The sequence below is a fragment of the Marmota marmota genome, unplaced genomic scaffold, assembly GCF_001458135.2.
Source record: "Marmota marmota marmota unplaced genomic scaffold, marMar, whole genome shotgun sequence".
In the NCBI taxonomy this organism is placed as follows: domain Eukaryota; kingdom Metazoa; phylum Chordata; class Mammalia; order Rodentia; family Sciuridae; genus Marmota; species Marmota marmota.
Genome location: NW_025999945.1, coordinates 5,777,431 through 5,799,288, shown reverse-complemented (window position 1 = coordinate 5,799,288; position 21,858 = coordinate 5,777,431). Strand labels below are relative to the sequence as shown.

General features: G+C 49.8%; 2 protein-coding genes and 1 long non-coding RNA gene across 6 annotated transcripts; 1 reads left to right on the top strand and 2 right to left on the bottom strand.

Annotated features, from left to right (window-relative positions):
• The first annotated feature begins 391 nt into the window (after positions 1-391).
• On the top strand, positions 392-7,837 carry LOC125616424. Its single transcript, XR_007347051.1, has 2 exons — positions 392-596; positions 6,285-7,837. It is a non-coding gene; the product is annotated as an uncharacterized LOC125616424 (long non-coding RNA).
• A 2,155-nt stretch (positions 7,838-9,992) lies between these two features.
• On the bottom strand, positions 9,993-11,847 carry Adirf (adipogenesis regulatory factor). Its single transcript, XM_015500040.2, has 3 exons — positions 11,692-11,847; positions 10,383-10,445; positions 9,993-10,207 (listed from the first exon to the last, which is right to left on the bottom strand). The coding sequence occupies exons 1-3, from the start codon at positions 11,750-11,752 to the stop codon at positions 10,101-10,103; spliced, it is 231 nt and encodes a 76-aa protein (XP_015355526.1). The 5' UTR covers positions 11,753-11,847; the 3' UTR covers positions 9,993-10,100.
• Positions 11,848-13,750: 1,903 nt separating this feature from the next.
• On the bottom strand, positions 13,751-21,728 carry Sncg (synuclein gamma). Of its 4 annotated transcripts, XM_048801695.1 has the most exons (6): positions 20,734-21,681; positions 19,864-19,905; positions 19,422-19,549; positions 16,720-16,788; positions 16,355-16,472; positions 16,145-16,304 (listed from the first exon to the last, which is right to left on the bottom strand). In XM_048801695.1, exons 1-5 carry the CDS (start codon positions 21,170-21,172, stop codon positions 16,452-16,454), a joined length of 699 nt encoding a protein of 232 aa, XP_048657652.1. In that variant the 5' UTR covers positions 21,173-21,681; the 3' UTR covers positions 16,145-16,304; positions 16,355-16,451. The 4 variants fall into 4 exon arrangements, with proteins under 4 accessions (XP_048657653.1, XP_048657652.1, XP_015355569.1 ...); XM_048801696.1 differs by lacking the exons at positions 16,145-16,304; positions 16,355-16,472 and adding an exon at positions 13,751-14,049 and having other exon boundaries at positions 20,734-21,693; XM_015500083.2 differs by having other exon boundaries at positions 16,145-16,472; positions 20,734-20,989.
• Positions 21,729-21,858: the final 130 nt, after the last annotated feature.

The following is a 21,858-nucleotide window of genomic DNA, read 5'->3' as shown; positions in this document are numbered from 1 at the left end:
ATATATATATATATATATATATATTAGATATATATTAGTTGTAGTTGGACACAATACCTTCATTTTATTTTTTTATTTTTATGAGTTCCTTAGGATTGAACCCAGCATCTCGCTCGTGCTGGGCGAGAGCTCTACTGCTGAGCCCCAGCCCCAGCCTGGACATTCACTTTTGCTCTCTGCCCTTCCACAATTACAAGTTGGAATTCTGCTGTAAGAGCTGCTCCTTCTTTGTATTTATTCAACCCACTCCCTGTTTATATTAGTTTGGACTCATAAATATTTATTTTATTTTGTAGATTATAATCCAGTACTGCTATGGTTTGGATGAGTGTCCCCCATTGTCATGTGGCCTTTGTCCCCAGGGTGGCACTATGGGGAGGGAGTGGAGCTTGTAAGACATTGGGTCACATAAGAGGTCTTCAGGTCATTGGAGGCATGGCCTTGAAGAGGATTGTGGGACACTGACCCATTTCTCTTTCTCATTTTTGCATCCTGGCCTTAGGTGGTTGGTTTTGATCTGCCATGTGCTCCCTGCCACTGCCATCCAGAATTCCCCACAGGCCTAAAAGCAATCATGGACTACAAACTCTAAAACTGTGAGTCAAAGTAAACCTTTTTTTTTTTTTCCTTATAAGGTAATTGTCTCAAGTATTTGTCATAGCAATGGAACTCTGACTGAAACAAATACTATCATTGTGGACTTTTTTTGCCCAAAAGATTTCAACTCTGGTTCTAAAGCATTGCTCATATTCTTTCAACAAGCATCAACCTTTCAAAAATTACTTATTTGGCTGAGAATTTAGCTTATCTAGCATGTGCAAGGCCCTGGGTTCAATCCTCAACTCAGCAAAAGCTTAAAAATAATAATAAATACATGTTATTTGTTCATTTGTTTTACTGTTTCCTGCCTTAATGACACTACAAGTTGTTTGAGGTTCTTCTTGCATTTCCTCTGCCCTGGCCCAACCCTCAACTACTTATCTTTGAAAAACATGCTTAATATGCAGGAGGCCCTGGGTTCAATTCCTAGCATAAAACAAAACAAAAACACTTCTTCTTGGAGTCCTGGTCCCATTTATTAGAAAATGGTACTTGGTCACCAATATAAGACTGCTAGACATATTCATTGTTCCCAGGAGTCATCATGTCTAGGTACTCTCAGCAAACAGAGGAAATGCAGGAAAGTTATTCCAGAATTGCTTACCCACTATCCTATGAGAAATGCCCATTTTTCTGACTACATGACCAAATATACACATAGTGCTTTTTACCTTTAGACCTATGGAATACAGCCAATGCTCTTTCCCTGGGTTACTGTGTTTTCTCCCCCCCTTCCCTCCATTTATAGTAGAATGAGGTTGATTTGTTAGTGTTTGGACTCCATTTGGGTATGCCCCACCTCACATTCTAATTGGTTCTGTTTATTTGGGGGAATGAGAACATTACTATGATTTTATAAGTCAGAACTACCAAAAACCAACCAACCAACCAACAAGATATGCTCAGAGAAGTGTCACTTCTTATCTCTGGTACCCTGTTCCCATTTGCCCCTTCTTTCCACCTCTTCTCTACGTGCCCCACTGTAGGCCACAATATCTATTTCTATTGCTCGCTTGCTCTCTCTCCTTCTTTCAGTTTTCCTATTTAGTGACCAACTTTATCATGAAAGATGATTCTAAATATAAACATGCTGGGTAAAAGGCCACTTAGGGGGAATTCAATAAGCATACTAATTTAGATCTCAGCAAGAGCACCTAAATAGCAAACATAATGATATATACTACAAATCAAATATTCACAATATCTATGTTAATCTGAGAGGAAACAGAACTCTGTATTCTAATCTTGCTGTAAAGACTTTGGCTTCATGAACTATGTGATCTTGTTAAAGGATTAAAATGAATGCAACATTTCATTGGTATGTACTTAAAACTAAATAAACAACATGCCTATGACTGCAAACAAATGAATTCAGTGAAACAAGACAGACAGCATGGACTTGTCGATGTCATTTTTTTTTTTTTTTTGACGCCTCTAATCCAGGGAAAGGCAGATAGTAAGATGAGTAAACGGGCTTTGTATATGTGAACTCCCAAGGGGTTCAGTCTGTGCTGAGTAGTGTTAAGAAACTCAGAAACTGGGGCATCTGCAGACCTTGCAAGTGTCTAAAGGAGATCTCTCCCTTCCATTGTCTCCTCTATGTCCTGCTTCTCTGAAATTCCACTAATACTTTAGCATTTGAGACCCTCAAGTTGGGAAGGGAGAAGATGGAGAAGAAAATTATTTCTCAGATTCTTTTGAAGAGTCCCCTTCAACCACTGTCCTGGTTGAGTCTTCATCAGCTGTCACTGAACCATTCACAAATGACAAAAAAGGGCTTTCCATGGAATCTCATCCAGAGACATTTTACCCCAGGGGCCACAGATGTGCCCTCTCTCTTCATGGAAGGCTGTCTGAGCCAAATATGCCAGCAGTTAAACAGCCACAATCACACCACAAATATTTGTTTCTTGGGACACAAAATGGGGAGTGGATTACCAAACTGGGTCTAGGATTATTAAGACCAGATTGAAGACTGCCGTGGCCATGCTTGGGTAAATATCACTGGAGTACAATAGTGAGAAGATTGGGGTGTCATCAGCTGCCCTTCAGAACTGACACACATGATTTAACCACAAGCAGTACTTCATGAAGTCTTAAACTGTAACACGAAAAGAGGTCACCAATCTCTTTAGTTTTTGAAATAAGCAGACTTGTATATATTTTTACGACCTCTTTATTTATTGCAACAAGGATAGCACACAATAGATATGAATTTTTGAACTTCATTTCAATAAAACATTCTTTAATTTTTCTTATTTTTGTTTTCTTTTTTTAAATATTTTTGTTTGTTTGTTTGTTTTTCAACAGGGATTGAACCCAGTGAGCCATATCCCCAGTGCCTTTTTATATTTTATTTAGAGATAGGACCTTAATTGCTGAGGCTAGCTTTGAACTCGTGACTCTCCTGCCTCAGCCTCCCAAGCTGCTGGGAGTACAGGTGTGTGCCACTGGCCATTGCACCCAGCCATGCTTTCATTTTATATATGTATTCTTTGAGATGGGATCTCGCAATGTTGCATTATTCGCATCAAAACTGTAGAATTGTGATCTTCCTGCTGAGCCTCCAGGGTAGCTGGGAATACAGATTACACCATGCCTGCCTGGCTCAAAACTTACTACTTTTAAATATAAGAAGGGAAACCAAAAGCAACATTGCACATGAAGAAATCCTACCAAGCAGGGCATGGTGGCACATACTTATAATCTCAGCATTTTGAAAGGCTGAGGCAAGAGGATCATAAGTCTGAAGCCAACCTAGGCAACTTAGTGAGGCCCTAAGCAACTTGGGGAGACCCTGTCTCTCAAAATAAAAAATGAAAATGGCTGTGATGAAGCTCAGTAGTAAGGCATCCCTGAGTTCAATCCCCAGAACAAACAAACAAATAAAAAAAAACCCTAAAAATCCTACTAGAAAAGTTTACTTCAGAAAAGACACATGAAAATGTTTACACAACCTTCCAACATGAATTTTCAAAAGAACTGAAGACCCTTTATAAACAATAATAGTTATGATGGAAATATGAATTCAGAAATATTAGAATTCGGAGATGAGATGGCCAGACAACAGGAGTAACAGGACATACATAATTCATGATGAGAATAGAAGAAAAACAGATAAGACATGCTGGGCATGGTAGTGCATGCCTGTAATCTCAGAGATTCAGGAGGCAGAAGCAGGAGGGTGGCAAATTCAAGTTCAGCCTCAGAAATCTACTGAGACTCTCTCTTAAAATACAAATAAAAAGGGCTGGAAACGTAGAGCATTCCCAAGTTCAGTACCACGAAAAAAAAAAAAAAAAAGAGAGAGAGAGAGATGAAGGGAGGAAGGAAGGGAAGGAGGGAGGGAGGGAGGAAGAACTTTTTCAGATAAAAAGCATAAGAAAGTGGGTAACACAGTAGGTATTTAAGGAAAAAAATTAAAATCAAAGAAAAAAGGAATAATTAAGGAAATGCTACGTGTTTGGGAGAAAATGCTACATATGCAAACAAAGTAGGAAAGATCCCCCTACCCATACTTGGAATTCCCAAAGAAGAAAGCCTGGCAATGGCACATAGTTAATATTTTAAAAGAGAGTTAAGTGCATATATGAAAAGACGCTCAGTGTCATTCATCATCAGAGAAATGCAAATTAAAACCACAAGGAGATAGCATCTCACATCTTCCACTTAAAATAACGGGTTTTCTTTTTTAAAATCAAGAGAATAAGTGTTGGTAAGAATAGGAAGAAATGGGAACCCTTGAACACCGTGGCGTAATGTACTGCCATTATGAAAAATACTATGGGAATCCTTAAAATATTAAAACTAGAACTACTACTTGAAACTGCTGAACTATATGTGACCAGATGATGTTACTCAGTTCTCCACTTTCCAAAAGAAAGATTTCAGTTGAGACACAGAGAGAAGAGGCATAAAGGTCTTATTTAGTGAAATGAAAGTATGCTTCAGAGAATGTGTAGCAGGCTGTGCCAAGAGAGCAGAACGTGCCAAGCTCTTGTTTCTTCATCCTGGGCTTTTATGGCCTACTTGGCATTTTCCCACCTCGTGGATTATGCATTTGGGGAGGTTACAGCCATTTCCCGCCTCAGTTAAGTGCACCTCTGTCAATTTCACCATTTGGCAATTTCCCCAGCATAGACTGTATCCATTTTCTCCAGGGGACAGGGAGCTGTCTGACCACAGGAAAGCAGTCCTGGGAAGTGTAATGGCCAGTTGGGTGCCACCCAAGGACACAGCCTGAACTTCCTTTCCCTACCTTCTTTGCTCTAGCTAGTGCCTACTCTAACCCTCCTGCACCAGAAGGCAGAGTTCCAACCCTCCCAAGACTCAAGAATAAAACTGTGAGCCAGAGATTTCTAACCCAGAGAGGGATGATGTAGAAAAGCTATAGATTGTCAAGAACAAAATGACAACAACTCATCTTAATGATCTGAATTGGTTTTATTGTCCATTCTAGATTAGAGTAACACTATTTCACAAAATATGAAGAATGCTCTGATGAGCTGAGGACTTGAGTTTTCATTTTACAAACGGAGAAGAACTTGAAGAAAGAAACAAAGAGCAAAAACCAGATTGGCCATTTCAAAGTTAACTTTCCTTGCTAGGATTGAACAGGACATAGAACAATACAAAAATAATTGGTTAACATCAGATTATTTCAGGTTGCCTTTTTGTGGAAGGGTTAAGGCTGAGGCACCTTCATCATCATGCCAATTGAAACTGGCCTCTTTGGTAATTTGGCAGTCTCTCTAATCCTGATTTCTGGGCAGGTCAGACAATCAACTGAGTGTCAGCTTGGTGACTTGGAACTTCAGCATGAAGTTTCCTGTCACAGGAAAGCAGGGAGCTGAAACTCCAAACCTTGGATCTTGGGTTTTGACAGAAGAAACTTTAAAGTCAGACACCAAAAGCCATGGCAGAGAACTTTATTATCAGTGAAAGTAAAGAGAAAATGAGGTGAAAAGAAAGTAAAAGCCGAATGAGTTTCAACCAGAGACAGAGAGAGAGAGAGAGAGAGAGAGAGAGAGAGAGAGCCATCCCAGAGCAGAGAACCAGAAAAGAGCCAATGCTGTCTCCAAATTTAGTACTGTTTTATGGTTGGCTTGAAAATTGGGGTCCTCCTTCAGCAACTTGCTCCAATCAAGTGGTTCAACTCCGTCCTATGGGGTGGTGGAGTATTTGATTTAGTTGGTCCTCTCCAGAACTGTCATGGTGGCCATCCTATTTAGGAGGGCTTCATCTACAAGTCAATCCCATGTCAATGTGGACACTTCCACTTCTTCTCCTCTTACCCATTCATGCACTGAAACTCTGGAGGAGCTTCTTCCAGTCCCTCCCACATACAGGGAGGCCCCTCGCTCCAGGCAACATACACTTGGTCCACAGATGGCTCCTCCTTCCTTCAGGAGGGAGTTCCTCCTGCAGGGTATGCTGTAGTCTCTCCAACCTCAGTTGTGGAAGCAGCTCCCCTACCCAATAATACATGCAATCAGCAGGCTGAACTTGTTTCCCCCATCAGAGCCTTCACTTTGGCAAAGGGAGCCTCCCTCAGTGTCTACACTGACTCTAAATACACTTTCCACACACTTCTCTCCCACTCTGCTATTTGGAAGGAGCATGGATTCCTTACCACCAAGGGAACTTCAATTACTAATGCCCCCTTCATCTCCAATCTCCTTCAGGTCTCAAAGCTTCCCACTGCTATTGGAACTGAAGGATGGCAGCTAAATAACCCCCTTCTCCACTGGACACTTCCTTTCCTGACCTCTCCTTGTCATAGGCCTTTGGCTATTGCTTAACCCATGCATCATTAAAGTTATTCAAGACCAGATTCAAAGGATCTCTAACCAAACCACAAACCAGCTTCTGCTACAGGACTTCCAACCCCTCACCAAATTTGGGGCATCCAGAGTCAGCATCACTGGGTCCTAACCATTGCCTCAATAACACCTTGAGCCCCTAACAAGGGTGCAGACACCTCCCCTTCCAAGCAGGAAGAAGATGCAGAAGATCTATCTACCCTCATGTCCCTTAAGGGGCCCAATAACAAACAAAAAAAGAGGGAATGCAAGGTCCTTGCTTAGCATCTTGATGGCCATTTTTTTAAAAGGTTTTGCTTTTCCACTCAAGGGCCTTTCTGAGAAAGGCTCCCCACTTCCTCGTACCACCGCCACCCTTAACTGCCCACATAAGAACCCACCAGCCTCTAATCCCTGAGCTTCCCCCATAAAAGTCTCAAACCCAAGCCCATGTTGCACTCTCCATCTACGGAGACAAATTTGTCAGTTCTGACAAATAAACTCTCCTATGTATATCTGCCTGGCCCTTCTCCAAGTTCCTCACTTTCCTTTCAACTGTCACCATTTGATTTCTTAAGAAAGTTTAAAGAAAGACCCTAAAGTCATATAAACAACACTTTATGACCTTACCATGTATTTCACTGCTCTTGCTAGCCCCTACCTAACAACTCCATTTTGATCTTCAGCCCAGTCTACGTAGGAGCTTAGTTCAAAACAATGGCCTCTTCTACTTTATTTAACAAGACCAGAGTATCACCCAAACATCTAAGAGCTCAGAATACTGTTCACATAATCTCTTCTTTTTACATTTTAAAATTTTTGCCTTTTTAAAAATAGAAAATGTCATGCATAAAATAGAATATTATACACCCTTCCTGACTCATCACCCAGCTATCAAAATAATCATCCCAGATCCTGGTAGTCTTATTGTTCACCTGTGAACATTTCATGCTTGAGAAAACTTCTGGAAAAATCAACTCTAACCAATCAATGGGTAGCAGAAAATATTTCAGCAAAGGAATAGCATAGAGCTGTTAGTATCTTCAACTGCACATCTAGGAAGAAGACAAAGGTGTGACTGAGTGGTGGGGAATAGAATGTAAATATTACATGTCTTCTTTGAAAGTCGAAAAAAGACAATTAAAAGAAAGAGCGAGGAAAATCAGAAGAGGAGGTGGAAGTAGAAAACTCGGTTCCTTGCCCATCTGGAGTCTGATGAGAATCAAAGCTGAAAAGCCAAGTGCTTGAGGTTGTGTCTTCTGCTGGACTATGAAGATAAATACAAAGAAGTCTCCTCCTACTGACTGAAAATTGCTGTGAAGAGGAGGAGGGAGGAAGGAACACAAATCAAAGATTTAAGGGAAAGGTTTCCGTCCTCAAATGCAGCACTTTGTAATGTTAAAGGGTGCAATTACAACTTACTTTGAAGATCTTCATTGGCTTTATTTATTTATTTATGTATTTAGTGGTGCTGGGGATTGAACCCAGGGTCTTGCACGTGCTTGGCAAATGTTCTACACCTGAGCCACATCTCCAAGCTCTGGCTTTATTTTTTATTCTAGAAGGAGGCAATGCTTTATTCCATAAAATAGGGTAAGTGTTCCAATGGTTCAAGCAAGTTGATTGGTTTTCCAGACCAGCAAAAAGAACAAAAAGCAACTGTAACCCCAGCAACTCAGAAGGCTGAGGCAGGAGAATCAAAAGTTCAATGTCATTCTGGAGAACTTGGCTAGATCTTGTATCAAAATAAAATGTAAAAAGGGTGGGGAATGTTGCTCAGTGATGGAGTGCCACTGAGTTCAATCCCCTGGCCCCCACCCCCCAAAAGCAGACTGGAGTGCAGGTAACAAATGGAACACACACACACACACACAGAGACACGCTCCCCACTCCACCTCATCTCCTCTCTCTGTCTCTCCAGGGGAAGAGGAGGCTCTGCTTCTTTCCTTGTCTTATTCATTTATTTACTTACGTATGATTACCAAAAACCTGGCTAGAAGCCTCCTGGCTCCCTCTGATCTGACCTCTCCTAGGTCAGAGCTAGGTCCTGCACCTATGCCGAAGGCAATCACTCAGAACTGGAATTTATCCTTGAGTCACACAGGGCAAGGATGCGCACCAGAAAGATTCTGGGGCTCTCCTGGTCCGCCCACCACCCAGCCTCCTGGTGTGTTTCCATGCCATCTCTTCTGATCAGGTGTCACCTTTCGCAGGTGGGGTCTCCTGGGGATGCTGGTGTTGCCTGCAGAGACCTTTCTTTGAGCTGGAGGGAACCATCCTTGGCTCATTTTGCAGACTTGGAAAGTACTCCTTAGGGGACAGTTAGCTGCAAGGACCTGAGCATGGAATTGGGCGCCACCCTGGGGTGCGGATGGCAGAGATCAAAGCCACCTACAATTAGATCAAGGAGGGAGCCAGGAAGAGAACACTGCCATCTTCTGGCAGGCAGGGGAAGGCCCCGCGGAGGAGGTGGGTGGGGTGGCCTCCGGTTCCCGGGCTAAGGAAGGACTCCGTTTTCCTCCAAATCTTCCCAGAACTGGGAAGTGTCGGATAGTCACTTGTTTTGTTTTTTTAGTTAAAACGTAAAGTCCTAGTGTGCGCGCGGCAAGGATAGATGATGGGTGGACGGAGTTACAGTGCAAAATCATGGAAGTGGGAAAGGGGAACTCGGGAGTGGCGTGCCAAGGTGTAATGGGCATCGGATGAAGAAGTCAGCCGCAGCCCGAGCTCGGGGCCAAGGCCGGGCCGCATCCTGTGGCAACTGTGAGTCACCCATTAGCAGGGCTCACCCAGGGCTGAGGTCGCGTGTATAGACACGTGCTGGAGGGTGAGAAGGCACTGGGTCTGGGTAAACCTAGTTCCATCTGCACCCGCCGGACGAAAATGTCCTTCGTCCTTCGCCAGATGATGCAGAATTTAAGGGAGATCTGGTGCACACCAGCAGGAGGAGAGACCCCCGCACCACTGGGTCCCGCGCTCCAAGTCCACGTGCTCAGCCCAGTACCCGGGAGGCCCCTCCCTAGGGGGCGTGGTGGGGAGGGCTCAGCCCGGAGGCTGCGTGCAGCGCTTCAAAACAACCCCGAGGCCCCACCCCGTGACTCACCGCCGGGTGTGGCCGTGGCCTAGACATTTCACTCGCGAAGTGGACCGGAAGCCCGGCTCCCGCGACTCCGCGTCGCCCCTGCATCCTTGAGGTTCCTTGAGGTTCTCAAGGATGCGGGTCCTGGGCTCCCTCCCGCCCCCGCTCCCATCCTCCTGGGTGCAGCCGGCTGGGAGAAACTCCCTAGTCCCCTCTTCCCACCCCCCCCAGCTCTTGCAACCCCTCGTCCCCCTCCAGAGCGGAGTCCTTCTAGATCTGGGACCGAGTACCTCCCGTTCTAGGAGGGCCGGCTTCCTGTAACAGGGCCAGTGCCTTTGAATTGGGGGTGGGGGTGGGGCGGATAAGGGAGCCAGTGGTTAGGAAGATGAGAGGATGGAAAAGAGTGCTCTGGACGGTCAGTCTGGAAAGTCCAAGGCTGGATTTCAGATCTTGGGTTTGAGGTTGCTCTTACCGGGGTCCCGCTTGGCGCTAAGCACTAAGTAGACACAGTGTGGAATCATGAGCTTTAATGAAGGGCAAACCAAAGAGGTAGCTGCTGAACAGAGCTTAGGGCCAAGTTCTGCTGAACAGGTCCTGGAGGGAAGTGCCCATGTCTTCCGTCATTTCTGAAGGCCAAATTTCTTCCCTAGACCAGAGACGCTGTCAGAGGCCTGGTTAGCAGCTTTGTCTATGGCTTCCTGGGTAGACTTGCCCAGATTGTCCATGGCTGCGAAAGGAAAGAAGGGTGTGTGGGTAAGAGAAGGGGTCTTCCTCCCCAGGAAGTCTGCCTGTGGTCCTTGTTAGGCAGAGAATCCTTCAGAGGAGAGGATGGTCCAGGGTTGAAGCAGGGTTGAGAAGTGGCTGGGGCTGCCCATCATTCCTCCCCGCTAGCCCTGCCAAACCTTTCTGTCCAGCCTCTGTGGCCTGATTCAGTACATGCTGCCCTGCTTCACCAACTGCTGTCACTGGAACAGAAAGACAGGAAATTTATCCCCTGTTGAGTCACCACTGACCACAGGGAGTCACCCCACCACCACTTCCCTGTGTTCTCTATTCTATCCTATAGGCCCAAGGGACTGATGCCCATTGAGATGAAGTCCCTTGCCCAAGGCCACCCAACCATGTCACTTGGGCATTCTTGTTTGTTTATTTATAACTCTTGGCCCTCTCCTCTTGCCAACCTCCCGTCCCATCTCCAGAGTTGCTGAGAAAATATTCGAGGAAGGAAGGCAGCACAGAGCCTAGGTTAGGGATCCAGTGACTGTGGACAGGAGAGGGGCACACACACCTCCTCTCATCCAGTGGGTCCGACCCCACCCTCTTCAATCCTGGGGATCCCCTGGCTGGAGATGGCACCTGAGCTATGGCTACTGTTGTTCTTGGTCCAGGATGACCCTGTCCACTTTAACAACTTCTCCCATAGAAAATGCCTGATGTCCCACCTTTAGTGCACCTGACTCTAGGGCGTCTACTTTCATCAAGACCCCTTCCTACCTCCTCCCCCTGTGGCTCCCCTCAAAGAGCACACAAACATGGATGTCGGTGCTTCAGTGGGCAGGCAGCTTAAGGCATTAGGAAAGGAAATGCAGAAAGGAGGTGGAACTTCCAAAGTAGAGCTATCTCCTTGCCACCAGAGTATCTGCCTCCCCAGGAAACCTGAACTAGGTGCTGCAAGGAGGAACCCAGTGAGCCAGGGGGTCTCTTCATATCCCTTACTCTCCATCTTCAGCTGTGAAGCCTCTAGAACAAGGAGAGGACTTCAAAGTAAGGAAAGTAAGGATTTTTTTTTACCCCAGAGAGGGTCAAAATCAAGCCCAGTGAGGTCTGGAGCAGCCTCCCTGATCCCATTCGTCCTGTGCTCAGAGACCTGGCAGATGGGAAGTGAGCCAGTGTCCTTTCTTTGTGGAACTTTACCCACTCCTGAGGGCATGGGTGGGGACGCTTAGGACCTGGGTAAGACTTGGATGCCTGCCTGCTCCCCCCCAGGAGGGGTGACAAAGCCCAAAGCACAGCCTAGGACCCCTGGGGCACCACTATCCCCAACATCCTGTCCCTCAGGGCATTCTTTGCAGGCGCAGGTGGGGGGTCCGAGGCCCCTACGTCTCTGGGAGATGAAGTCCGCAGACATGTGGGCTGCGCAGACCCGTGGCTTCTGCCAGGTGCATCCAGGCGGGTGGCCCCGCTGGTGCCCAGGTAGAATGCTGTCCTCACCTGCTTCCTGGGCTGTCCCTTCCGCCTGCTGCTTCAAGTCCTTAAAACTCTTGCTGGCCATAGCTTCCAGGGGTATGCGGGGTAGTCAAAACCTCAGACACACAGACCGCTGGAGTTTGCTCGCCGCTCTGAAGACTGGTGCGCTAGTTTGTATTTTTAAAGCGTCCCAGGGACGGCCCACCTCGCTGGGGGGCGGGGGGGGGTGCATGGGCGGTTCCCGGCTGGCTGGCGGACTCCTGGCATGATCCCGCCCTGTGCCAAGCTTCTCTTGAGGGGCGGGGGAGGGAGGTTGGGAGAGAGAACAGAGGACATGCTTGCCCCTGGGTACCTGCAGTGGGAAGGCTGCCACTAGAACCAGAGTAAGAAGAGAGACTAGGTTAAGGAGTGACTGGACAGGAGAGAGGCACATACACCTTCTCTCATCCAGCCAGTCCGACCTCACCCTCTTCAATCCTGGGGATCCCCCGCTTCATGAGCCTGAAGTCAGTGTCAAGATGGGAGCTGGATACCGAAGCCAACATTAATAATAGCAGCTGGCTTCTATTAAGCATTTATCTTGAGCCAGGAGCTTCCTTAATGTTTTACAATCTCTTGTATAATTTTTACACCACCTGGTAAAATAAGTGTTATTAATAGCATCAGTTTATAAGGGAAAACTGAGGCAGATAGAGGGTGAATAGATTTTACCCAAACCTCTGTGGCAGGACTCTAATCTGGGCTGGTGTGCTTTGAACCCCCCCAACCGCACCCCCCACCCCTCCGCCCTGGCAATCACGGAACCTTTTGTTCCCACACACCAGGGTGGTGCTGCAGACTGGCTGTCTGCTCTGGGGCTTCTGGTTGCAGACTGGAGAGGATTCAGTAAAGATCAACAAGAAGAGGAGCCATTGGCATGAGCACTTGCAAAACGAGCAGCCCCAAGTAAAGAGTGAGGAAGCTGCCTCCTTGTGTCAGCTGGAAAGGAGATTGTCACAGGTCACCAAATTTTGACCAGTAGAGCAAGTAGCGCTGCTCAGGGTCTGCTCACTTTCCAAAAAAGTCCAGGGACTTGAGGATCTCTTGGGGCACTAGAAGTCAGGAAGCTGCGTCTGAGTTGGGGAGACAGGATTCCAGAAACAGCAACACATACCCATCCCCCACTCTAGAGGCATAATGAAGCCTCCACCCTCCCCAGCACACTCTGGTCACACACATCCCACTGCCCCCTCTCCAGGTCTAGTGTTGTGACCTTCACTAACTCTTTCTCTGCACACTTGGAGTTGCTCTTAGATTTCTGGGAAGCCCCTGCCTACCCAGGCCACTGTGCTGTCTTATATCCTCCTTATAGCAGCAGAGGGTCAACCACTGGCCTGGAGTGTCTGGAAGCCCAAATGTGCATATGCATGTGCAGACACACACACACACACACACACACACACGCATGCAGACACACACACACAAAGTATAGATTAAAGACGATTAAAACACTAGGCAAGAGAAAGGGTCAGGTGATGATTAGTGGGGGAAGGGAGAGAGCACATAATGCCCCATCCCTACCCCACCCCCTTCACATACATAAGGTGTTACAGGGAGGCAATCCCCTAGGCAGTGGTGGGGGACTTCTGGGAGCTCAGCCCAGCCTCTGCCTTAGCCTTTCCAGCCCTCCTGAAACCCCTCCCACAACACCATGTCTTTAATCTGGAAGGCTTTTGTCACTGGGCTGGGCATCACATGGAAGCAGATCCTGTTTGATACCCAGTCTCAGCCCCTGTGAGTAGCAAGCAAAACACGAAGGCAGCAGCTGCTGTCCGGAGGGCCAGCCAGCCTTCAGAGGTGATGCAGAGACCTCTCAGTGTGGCTGTACAGCATCAGGCACTGCAGTCAGTCCTCTTGGGCTCAGAAACCCCTAGAACAAGTCTCTTTACCTCTTTGAGCCTCTGTGTTCCCAACCTTGAAGAGAAGACACTAACACAATCTTCCCAAAGTATTTTTGTGAGGATTAAATGGGTTGGAGTGTGCCTGTTACCGAGCCCAAGTCCATCTCCTTGCCAAAAGAGGGGCCCAATGAAGGTAGGACAAATTGTTGGGTAAGGAAAAAGATTTATTTGGAATGCCAGCAAAATTAGAAGATGGTAGTCTAGTGCCCTGGGCGGGAGGCGGGGAAACCATCTTAGCATAAGTTTCAAACTCTTCTCATCTCTAGGCAGGGGGGATAGAATGGGGTCTTAGGTTAGGATTGATGACTGAAGACTTCTAGACACCTCTCCAGTGGTCTAGAAGGTGTTGTTGTGAAACCTGTGATTGGCACACACATAATCACAAGATCATGGTGCCCCTATAAATCTTGAAAATATTACTCTCAAATTGGTGTCTTCAGAGCTGAAAGGGGAGAAGAGGGATTAGGTAAATTTGGGGCAAATTGATTTTCACTGTTAATCCCAAACATTCCTTAAGTGACCAATATGTGTATGCAGAGTTAGAGTCTGACCCCAAGGCCAAGGAGACACACAATATGGAGGCAGAAATGCCAAGACTTTTCACCCTGTTTTAGTCACCCATCTGACACTGGCAAGGTTTCAGCAAAAGTGCTTTGCAAGTCCCTGAAAAGTAGACTCAGCCACTGCCATCATCATAACCCTCATGTCAGAGGTGTCATCTACAGCAAAGCTAGTGCAGGACTAATTATATACTACTCAGCTGAGTGACCTACAGAATTTTGATTTTTTTTTTTCAAAATTAGTGATTTTTAAAGCCAACTAAAGACAAATGAATCTAGGGGGTTCATTTAGGTTTTCCCTTGGGTACATGCCCAACTCTCAGTGGAGGGCCTTGTAAGACAAGGCAGGGCCAGGGGCCTCTCAGACAAGGAAAGGCATAATGCAAGAATAGTGCTCTTCTGGAGAAGACAGAAGCAGCTTCTAAGGGCCCAGAGCACATGACAGGGCATTTAAAAGCAAAGAGTACTGCAGGTGTCCCTCAGGTGGGGAAGGAGCTTGCTGGAATAGGCTGACCTTGATGTTTGGCACTTGAGTCCAGGACAGAACCTCCGAGTGTGTGTGTGTGTGTGTGTATGTGTGTGTGTGTGTGTAGCATCAGCAGGGACACTTCCAGACTGCTTACGCAGATGTAGAGGGGCACTGGGAGGGAGTCCCATGGAGGCTGTGCCCAGGGATCAGGTCTAGGTATCCTCTCTCCCCACACCCAGTCACCTGAGCTCAGCTTGCTCCTCCTTGTTTTCCCTTACAGTCCAGAGAACTCTCAAACACACCCAGGCCCCTGGGGCATGCACAGGCCTGCTCATATGCCTGTGTCTGAACCAAAAAGCAGGAACACCTCTGCCTGCCCAGAGCCTCCCCCAGACCCTTCACTACTGCCCATGGGACCAGCAGCCTCTGCTCCTTTCTGCCTCTTCAGCAATGGACATCCGTGACCAGCTGACCAGGAGTCAGCCTAGCTCAGCTGTATCTGACTGACTCCCATCCCCCTGGGCTGCCCTTGACCCTGACCCCTGTTGCAGAGGCAGTATAGACAGGGTAGTATCTGGAATGATGTGTGGCCTCCAGCTCTTACTCTGAAACCAAGGACCAGAGGCTTAGGGAAAGTCACTTCAAAGCTTGAAGTTTAAATTGGCTATCAAAGGAGAGAGCCAGGTTCCCAAAGAATAAGACCCCAGGCAAAATGGGACAGTTGGACACTGACCAGCCTGGTGCTGGGGTCGCTTTGAAAACTTGGGGGGCGGGGACTCTGCCAAGAGCACCCCAGAGCCCAGGCAGTCTCACTGTTCGTAGCAGAACAAGGAATCAATGGGGTGCCCCTGGGGCAAGGCCCCTGGTTTGTGCCCAGTTTCATTGTTAGCTTTTACTATTTTTCTCTCGAGGTGTGGCTCAATCTGATGCACCTTAGCTGTCATGTTGTTTAATGACACCTGACAAGTTTCTGGGTGCAGGAAAAGAGAGCCTAACCCTAATTTTGGTGGGGAGCTTGTGACTGGCTGGGTTCGGGTGAGAGGTCACCTCATGGCTCTGCTGGGGTAGGAACTGTCCGTCCTTTGTGTTTAAGCTTTGAAAGTTACCCTCTGCTCCAGGGAGGGTATCAGGTGTCCCTATTCCTTCAGGACAGTTGGTGCTAAAGACATATGCAGCATCCTCAACTCCAGCTGACCTCAGGTTCTTCAGCAACGCTGAGTAGGCAGGTGGGTGGGGTTCCCCCTAGGGGGAGCTGCAGCTCAACCTGGGGACATCCAGCCCTGCACACTTGGACAGTGTGAGATGCCCACTGTGGGGAGCTGGAGGAGCCGCTGCCGTCATGCTAAAGGGATGGCTGTGTATGTGTTTGGGCGATGGTTCCCGAAGGCAACAGTTCCAGAAGCACTCTGCGTATCCCCATAGTGTACCTGGTCCCATCAACCTAGTTCCTGTCCCTGAGACCTCCCAGGGGGCTTCATGAACAATAACAGAAAAGAGAGGAAGCATGGTGGGGTGAGGCTCAAGTTTTACTTGAAATCATTAAAAAAAAAGAAAAAAAAATCACAGCAGCATCTGTTCTGTGGTCCAGAAGGCTCAGGGGGCCAGAGAGGATGAGGGTAGGAGGTGAAGTCGGTGGCAGCAGCATAGAGGACAGGTCTCTGACAGCTGGGCTTGGGTGCGAGGAGCGTGGGCAGCCCGCTGGGCACGCTCCGGGGCAGGGCACACTCCAGGGCAGGGCACTCCTTGTGCCAGGGGGGAAGGGGGTTCAAGGCAGAGGGGTGTCCCTCGGGGACTCTGCAGCCATCTGGCAACATTTTAGTTTCCGCCACTCTTGGCCTGGGAGAGAGAGTGTGACTCTCACACCTGCTCCAGGTCCCCAACACTCAATGGCTGCCCTGGGACGGTCACTCATGAAGGAATCTCTCACTCCAGACCAAGGTTGGCTCTACCCACAGTCCCTGTTGGGGGCTGCAGAAGCCTCCCTGACAGGTTCTGAAACCCCCGGAGGGAAGCAGGAGTCTGTGGGGGCTGGGGTCCCTACCCAAGAACCCCCCCCAGTGTGCCCCTGGAGTCCAGTTCCTACCTCCTCAGCCACTTCTTCCTCTTCGGCTGCCTGGTCCTCCTGTTTAGGGGCAGGTTGGTCCAAGTCCTCCTGCAGGAGATCAAAGAGGACATGAGGCAGGGTGCTGTGGCATACGTCTGTAATCCCAGCAGCTTGGTAGGCTGAGGCAGGAGGCTGACAAGTTCAAAGCAATCCTCAGCAAAAGCGAGGTGCTAAGCAATTCAGTGGGACTCTGTCTCTAAATAAAATACAAAATAGGGCTGGGGATGTGGTCAAGTGTCGAGTGCCCCTGAGTTCAATCCCTGGTACCCTCACCCCCAAAAGGGAGACCATAAGGAGGTCACAGAGGCCCCCAGCTACCTGCAGCTAGGGTCTCATCTATGCTGGCCTCAAAGATGATCAGAGGTCCCTACTGGAGGGGCTGGAGGGGTGACAGCCCACAGCTGGAGTTCTGTCTGGTGATGCCAAGACCTTCTGGAACCCAGCTTCATACACCCCAACCTCCGCAAGCGGATCCCAAATCCTGGGTACCCTCTGCTGGGGTTCCTTAATGAAGAAGGATGGGAGCATGGAGAGAGGGTGAGAGTGGACAGATGTTCCTGAATCACATTAGCATACACCTTTGCACTCCTCTGAGTCCCCAAAGAGCCCTGGGAGGAGAGTTGTGTCATCACTGTATACAGGGACCCTGAGACTAGGAGGACTAGGTATCCAGGTCAAGGCCTCAGAGCTCAAAGCAGCGGAGCTAGTCAGCATCAGGTTCAGCTTGCTGTCCGTCAGGCCATTTCTGCCCACAGGAGCATGCTCTCTCTTCCTGCATCCTGGACAGGCTCTGGAATCAGGCCTGTCTTCTGTCCCCTATGCCCCATGCCAGTCAGACTCTTGCCTAAGTGGTCATGACAGCTGAGTGCTCAGGACAGAGTGGTGATTGGCCTGGTCCTTGCCCTCAGCTCCTGCCTTTGGAGGGTCCAGCCACTTCTGTGCTACCACATCCTGCCCCTTGATGGAGTGGAGCATAAAAGGGCACAGAACTTTGTTGGCCAGGGAGGGCCAGGCTCTCTAGGTGAGAGGCAGGGGGCCACCTGCTTAGTCTGACCACTCCAAGGTTGGTGCACGAAGCCTGGGGCATGAGCAGTCACAAGTACTGCAGGCCTCTATGGTTCACTGGGGAGACAAGTTGATACTAGTTTTGGGGTGTCACCAGAAAATGAGTCTCCCTTGAGGCAGCTCCTCTAGGAGGCAAGGAGTGCCTGGGTAAATTCCTAGAGGCCAAACCCAGCCTGACACCTCCCCAGAGGCCTTTTGTGCTGTGGAGTGTGGAGGGGGGGCCTCCTTGGATACAAGTGGGTCCAGCCCAGGGCACTGGTGATGATGATGATGATGATGACCACTCATTGGGCTTTAACCATGAACCAGGGAGGCCTACATTCTGGAGGTCATTTCTCTGCCATATCCTACAGCTCAGTGAGAAAGACACTCACTCTCATTTCACAGATGAGGAAATGGAGACCAGACAGGTTACACAGCTTCCCAAAGTCGCACAGCTAGGAAGGGGCAGAGCTGTTGACTAGAAGAGGAAACGGCTGCCCACTCTGGGGATAAGGAGATCCTGTGCTAGCCCTAGAAGCACACATCTGGGTGCTGCTCCTGGAGCCAGGGACAGAGGGCCTGTATCTTTCTACCCCTCCCAGAGCAGGGATCCCCAGTACGGGCTACGCCCAGAGCCTCAGACTCCACTGACTGGGGTGTCCTGAGTCAGGTATGGGAGATAGAGACAGCGTGTCTAAGGAGTCAGCCCCGGCCCCACTCTCAGATCCCTGTCATAACCTACACTCTCACAGTCTCTCAGGAGCCAGGCCAGCCATAGAATCACCACCCTTTTGGCACCGTGGGTATATTACCTAATCCCTGGGCCTTGGTTTCCATGACCTATCTCATGGGATACTTGTACCCATTTTTTAAAAAATTTTATTTGTTCCTTTTAGTTGTAGGATATTTGTACCCATTAAATAAGTTAATAAGTGTAAAAAACTTTCAATAGAACTTGCTCTGCGGCAGGTGCTGGGACAGCTCATGCAGCTCGCATCTACCTTCTGCAATGCCTCCTGCTGCTGTGCCTTCTGCTGCGGCCCTCTTTCCCATGCACGCTCACACATTGCACGCACATGCACACACACACGCACACACGCATGCCCCCTCATCCTGGCACACACACTCAGCACATGCTGCACATCTGCTCACACACAAAGGACCCAGTGGAGGGTGGGGTCAGAACTGTTACTACTTTTTCACCATCAGGGGGCGATGACTCCTTGCTGCTCCTGGGAGGAGGCGGCAGCCAGGTCTAGGAGAGCAGCTGGACACTGGGTGGTGACTCTGCAGCTCCAACCTGATGTCCACTGCCTGGGAGGCTGCTTATCACCATGTGACCTGTTTTCACTGGTAAAATGTGGTATATCCTCCATGCTGAAAGCCATGGAGCTGGCCTGGTTTGGGGCCTCATTTTCCTTGTCTATAAAATAAGCCCTAACTCTCCAATTCAGGGGCATTTGTGAGGATTCCAGATATGAATGATGTGAGGACACCAAGCACAACCCCTGCACAGACACACAGAGGTGATGAATGGGAAGGAGATTCAGTGCCCAGGTCTGTGAGTAACGTCCTCCACCCCCACCTTGGTTGGCTTCTCTGGACCCAGAGGAAGGATGGGAGCAAGGACTTACCTTGCGCACCACCCCGGTGGTGATCACAACCTTCTCTGCCTCCTCCACGGTCTTGGTGGCCACAGTATTGACGCTGGAGACCACAGCCTCACTCACAGCGTTGGCCTGCTCCTTGGTTTTCTCGGCCACTGTGGGAAGACTGGGGCTGGCCTGGACCCTGACCCTCCCCACCAAGTCAGGCAGAGAGGCCTTTCCCAGAGCACTGGGACTCTGGCTCTTTGGGACCCTCCGATCCCTGTTTTTGACTTCAGGACAGCTTTGACACTCATGGGTGGGAGTGGGAGCCTTACCCTGATCTAGTTCAGGTGTGCAGGGATCTGGATCCCCATAGGGATTTGGACCCCAGTTGGTGTAAGGAGGACTTTGGCCATGGGCCCTTAGTACTAGGGTGCAGGAGTGCTGAAGCCCCGTCCCTCATGCCCCTGGTCCTGGGGATCCTCACCTGAGGTCACGCTCTGCACCACATTTTCCTTGGTCTTGGCTCCTGGGAAGGAAATGGAAGCGTCAGCCCAGACCCACCTCTTGGTGTTGGAGGCGGTCAGGACAAAGAAGCCACAGAACAGCTGGACAAGCTGGGGGTCAGTAGAGGGTGTCTGGGGGCCAGCTGCCCCTTCAAAGGACTGCTTCCTGCTATGTCTGGAGCTAGGGGACGGATGGGGAGGAGACAGGACAGGATGGAGGGACAAAAGAGAGTTAGGGACACTGGTGTACCCAGACTCTGCCTGGGTGTAGCCCGGCCTCCAGAGCAGCATGCTGGTCAGGGAAGACGAGGGCTGAGTCATTGCCTCAACCTTCCCTGCCTCCTCTTCAGAGGGAGCAGAGGGGCATTGGAGTGGGTTAGGCACTGAGCCAGAGTCCCACCTCCCCTGTGCACCTCTTCACCCTGGGCAGGGAGGAACCTGTGGCCTGGCCAGGCTGCAGCTCCATATGAAGAGGGAGGGAGCTCGCCTAATCACCAACTGCTCACAGCTTCAGGGTGTCCAAGTTCAGAGGACCCTAGGATGTGTTTGTGCATGCCTTGATGAATGCATAGAGAGGCGGTCAGCTGGGTCAGAGGTCTGAGTGGCACTCTGATCCTGTCCTAGAGACCCTGGGGCTCCAAGGAAGCCAGAGGCAAACACTGGTGTGTGCAAGGGACTGTAGATGCTGCAGGATCTGGAGACCCTGCCTCAACAGCCAGGTCCTCGCCCCCTCCCAGAGTGCCTCCCTGGAGCTGGGGAGAAAGGTCCTCCAACCAAAGGTACCAGACATCCCACCCCAGGCACCACACTGCCCTGCCCTGCCCCGCCCTGCCCCGCCCTGTGTCACTCACCCACATACATGACCCCCTCCTTGGTCTTCTCGGCAGCCTCCGTCACCCCCTGCTTGGTTTTCTCCACTGCGCCCACCACGCCCTCCTTGGCGATGGAGAAGCCCTTCTTGAAGACATCCATGTTGAGCAAGAACAGAACCTGACTCTCCCTGCGAGCTGCGGGCTGGAGCTGGCGCGAGTGCTGCCGCAGCCGCTGTCCCCGCCGCCGCTGCCTCTTATTGACGTGGATGAAATATTGATGTCGTGTTGGCTGGCGGGAGCCCAGCCAGCCCAGGCGGGCGTGGGGGTGGGGAGGGTGGAGGGAGGGAGGCCTTCCCCAGGGAGGTACAGCAGGGAGAGGTCCCTGGACCCCTGCTGGCTCAACTGTGCCCTCCTGACCCTTGTCCTCCAAGAAGGGACATGGGGGCTGGACATGTCCTAATTCATCACTGCCCCTCATTCATCGGCTGTCCTGCCCACCTGCAGGCTGCCCTGGCTGGGTGCTATCAGGCCTGGGGCTGTTGTTTTCAGTGCACAAAGAAGGGGTAGGCACTTTAGCCAGTGCTGCAGGGTCGCAGATAGGGCAGGGGTCAGAGCTACTGGCCTGTCAAGTAAGAATGACCCACCTCTAAAGTCAGCCTGGACTACCCAGCTACCCACAGCACCCTGGATGCCCTAAAGCCTGAAACTCCTGCCAAACCAGTTGGAGGAGCTGAGGCCAGGCACACAAGGTTTTTCCCCATGCCCTGGGCTTTGGCTGTGCTGTGTGACCCCAGGATAGCTCCTTTTCTTCTCTGAGCCTCCACCCACAGCCCAGTGGCAAAAGGTGCTGAGGAGGCATAGAGTGCCTCCGCTTCCTGGCCAGCAGCATGGGTGGGCAGCAGGGTCTCCCCCGGGGACTGATAAACCGCTTCCTGCAGCCCCACCTGGAAGCCTAGGCATTTCTCCTGACTCCCATGGGTTTGTAGGGCCACCCTCTGGGTCTCCCACACTCTAGTGTCCCTAAGCCAAGTCCTCCTGGAGCACAGGAACTGGTCTGCGTGGTTGGCGGCCTCTGTGGGGGCCAGGCAGGAGGCGGGGGTGGGGGCGGCGGATGAGACCTACCCGGTGGGCCGGCCCAGGCCACTTCCTCTCTTTGTTGTCCCG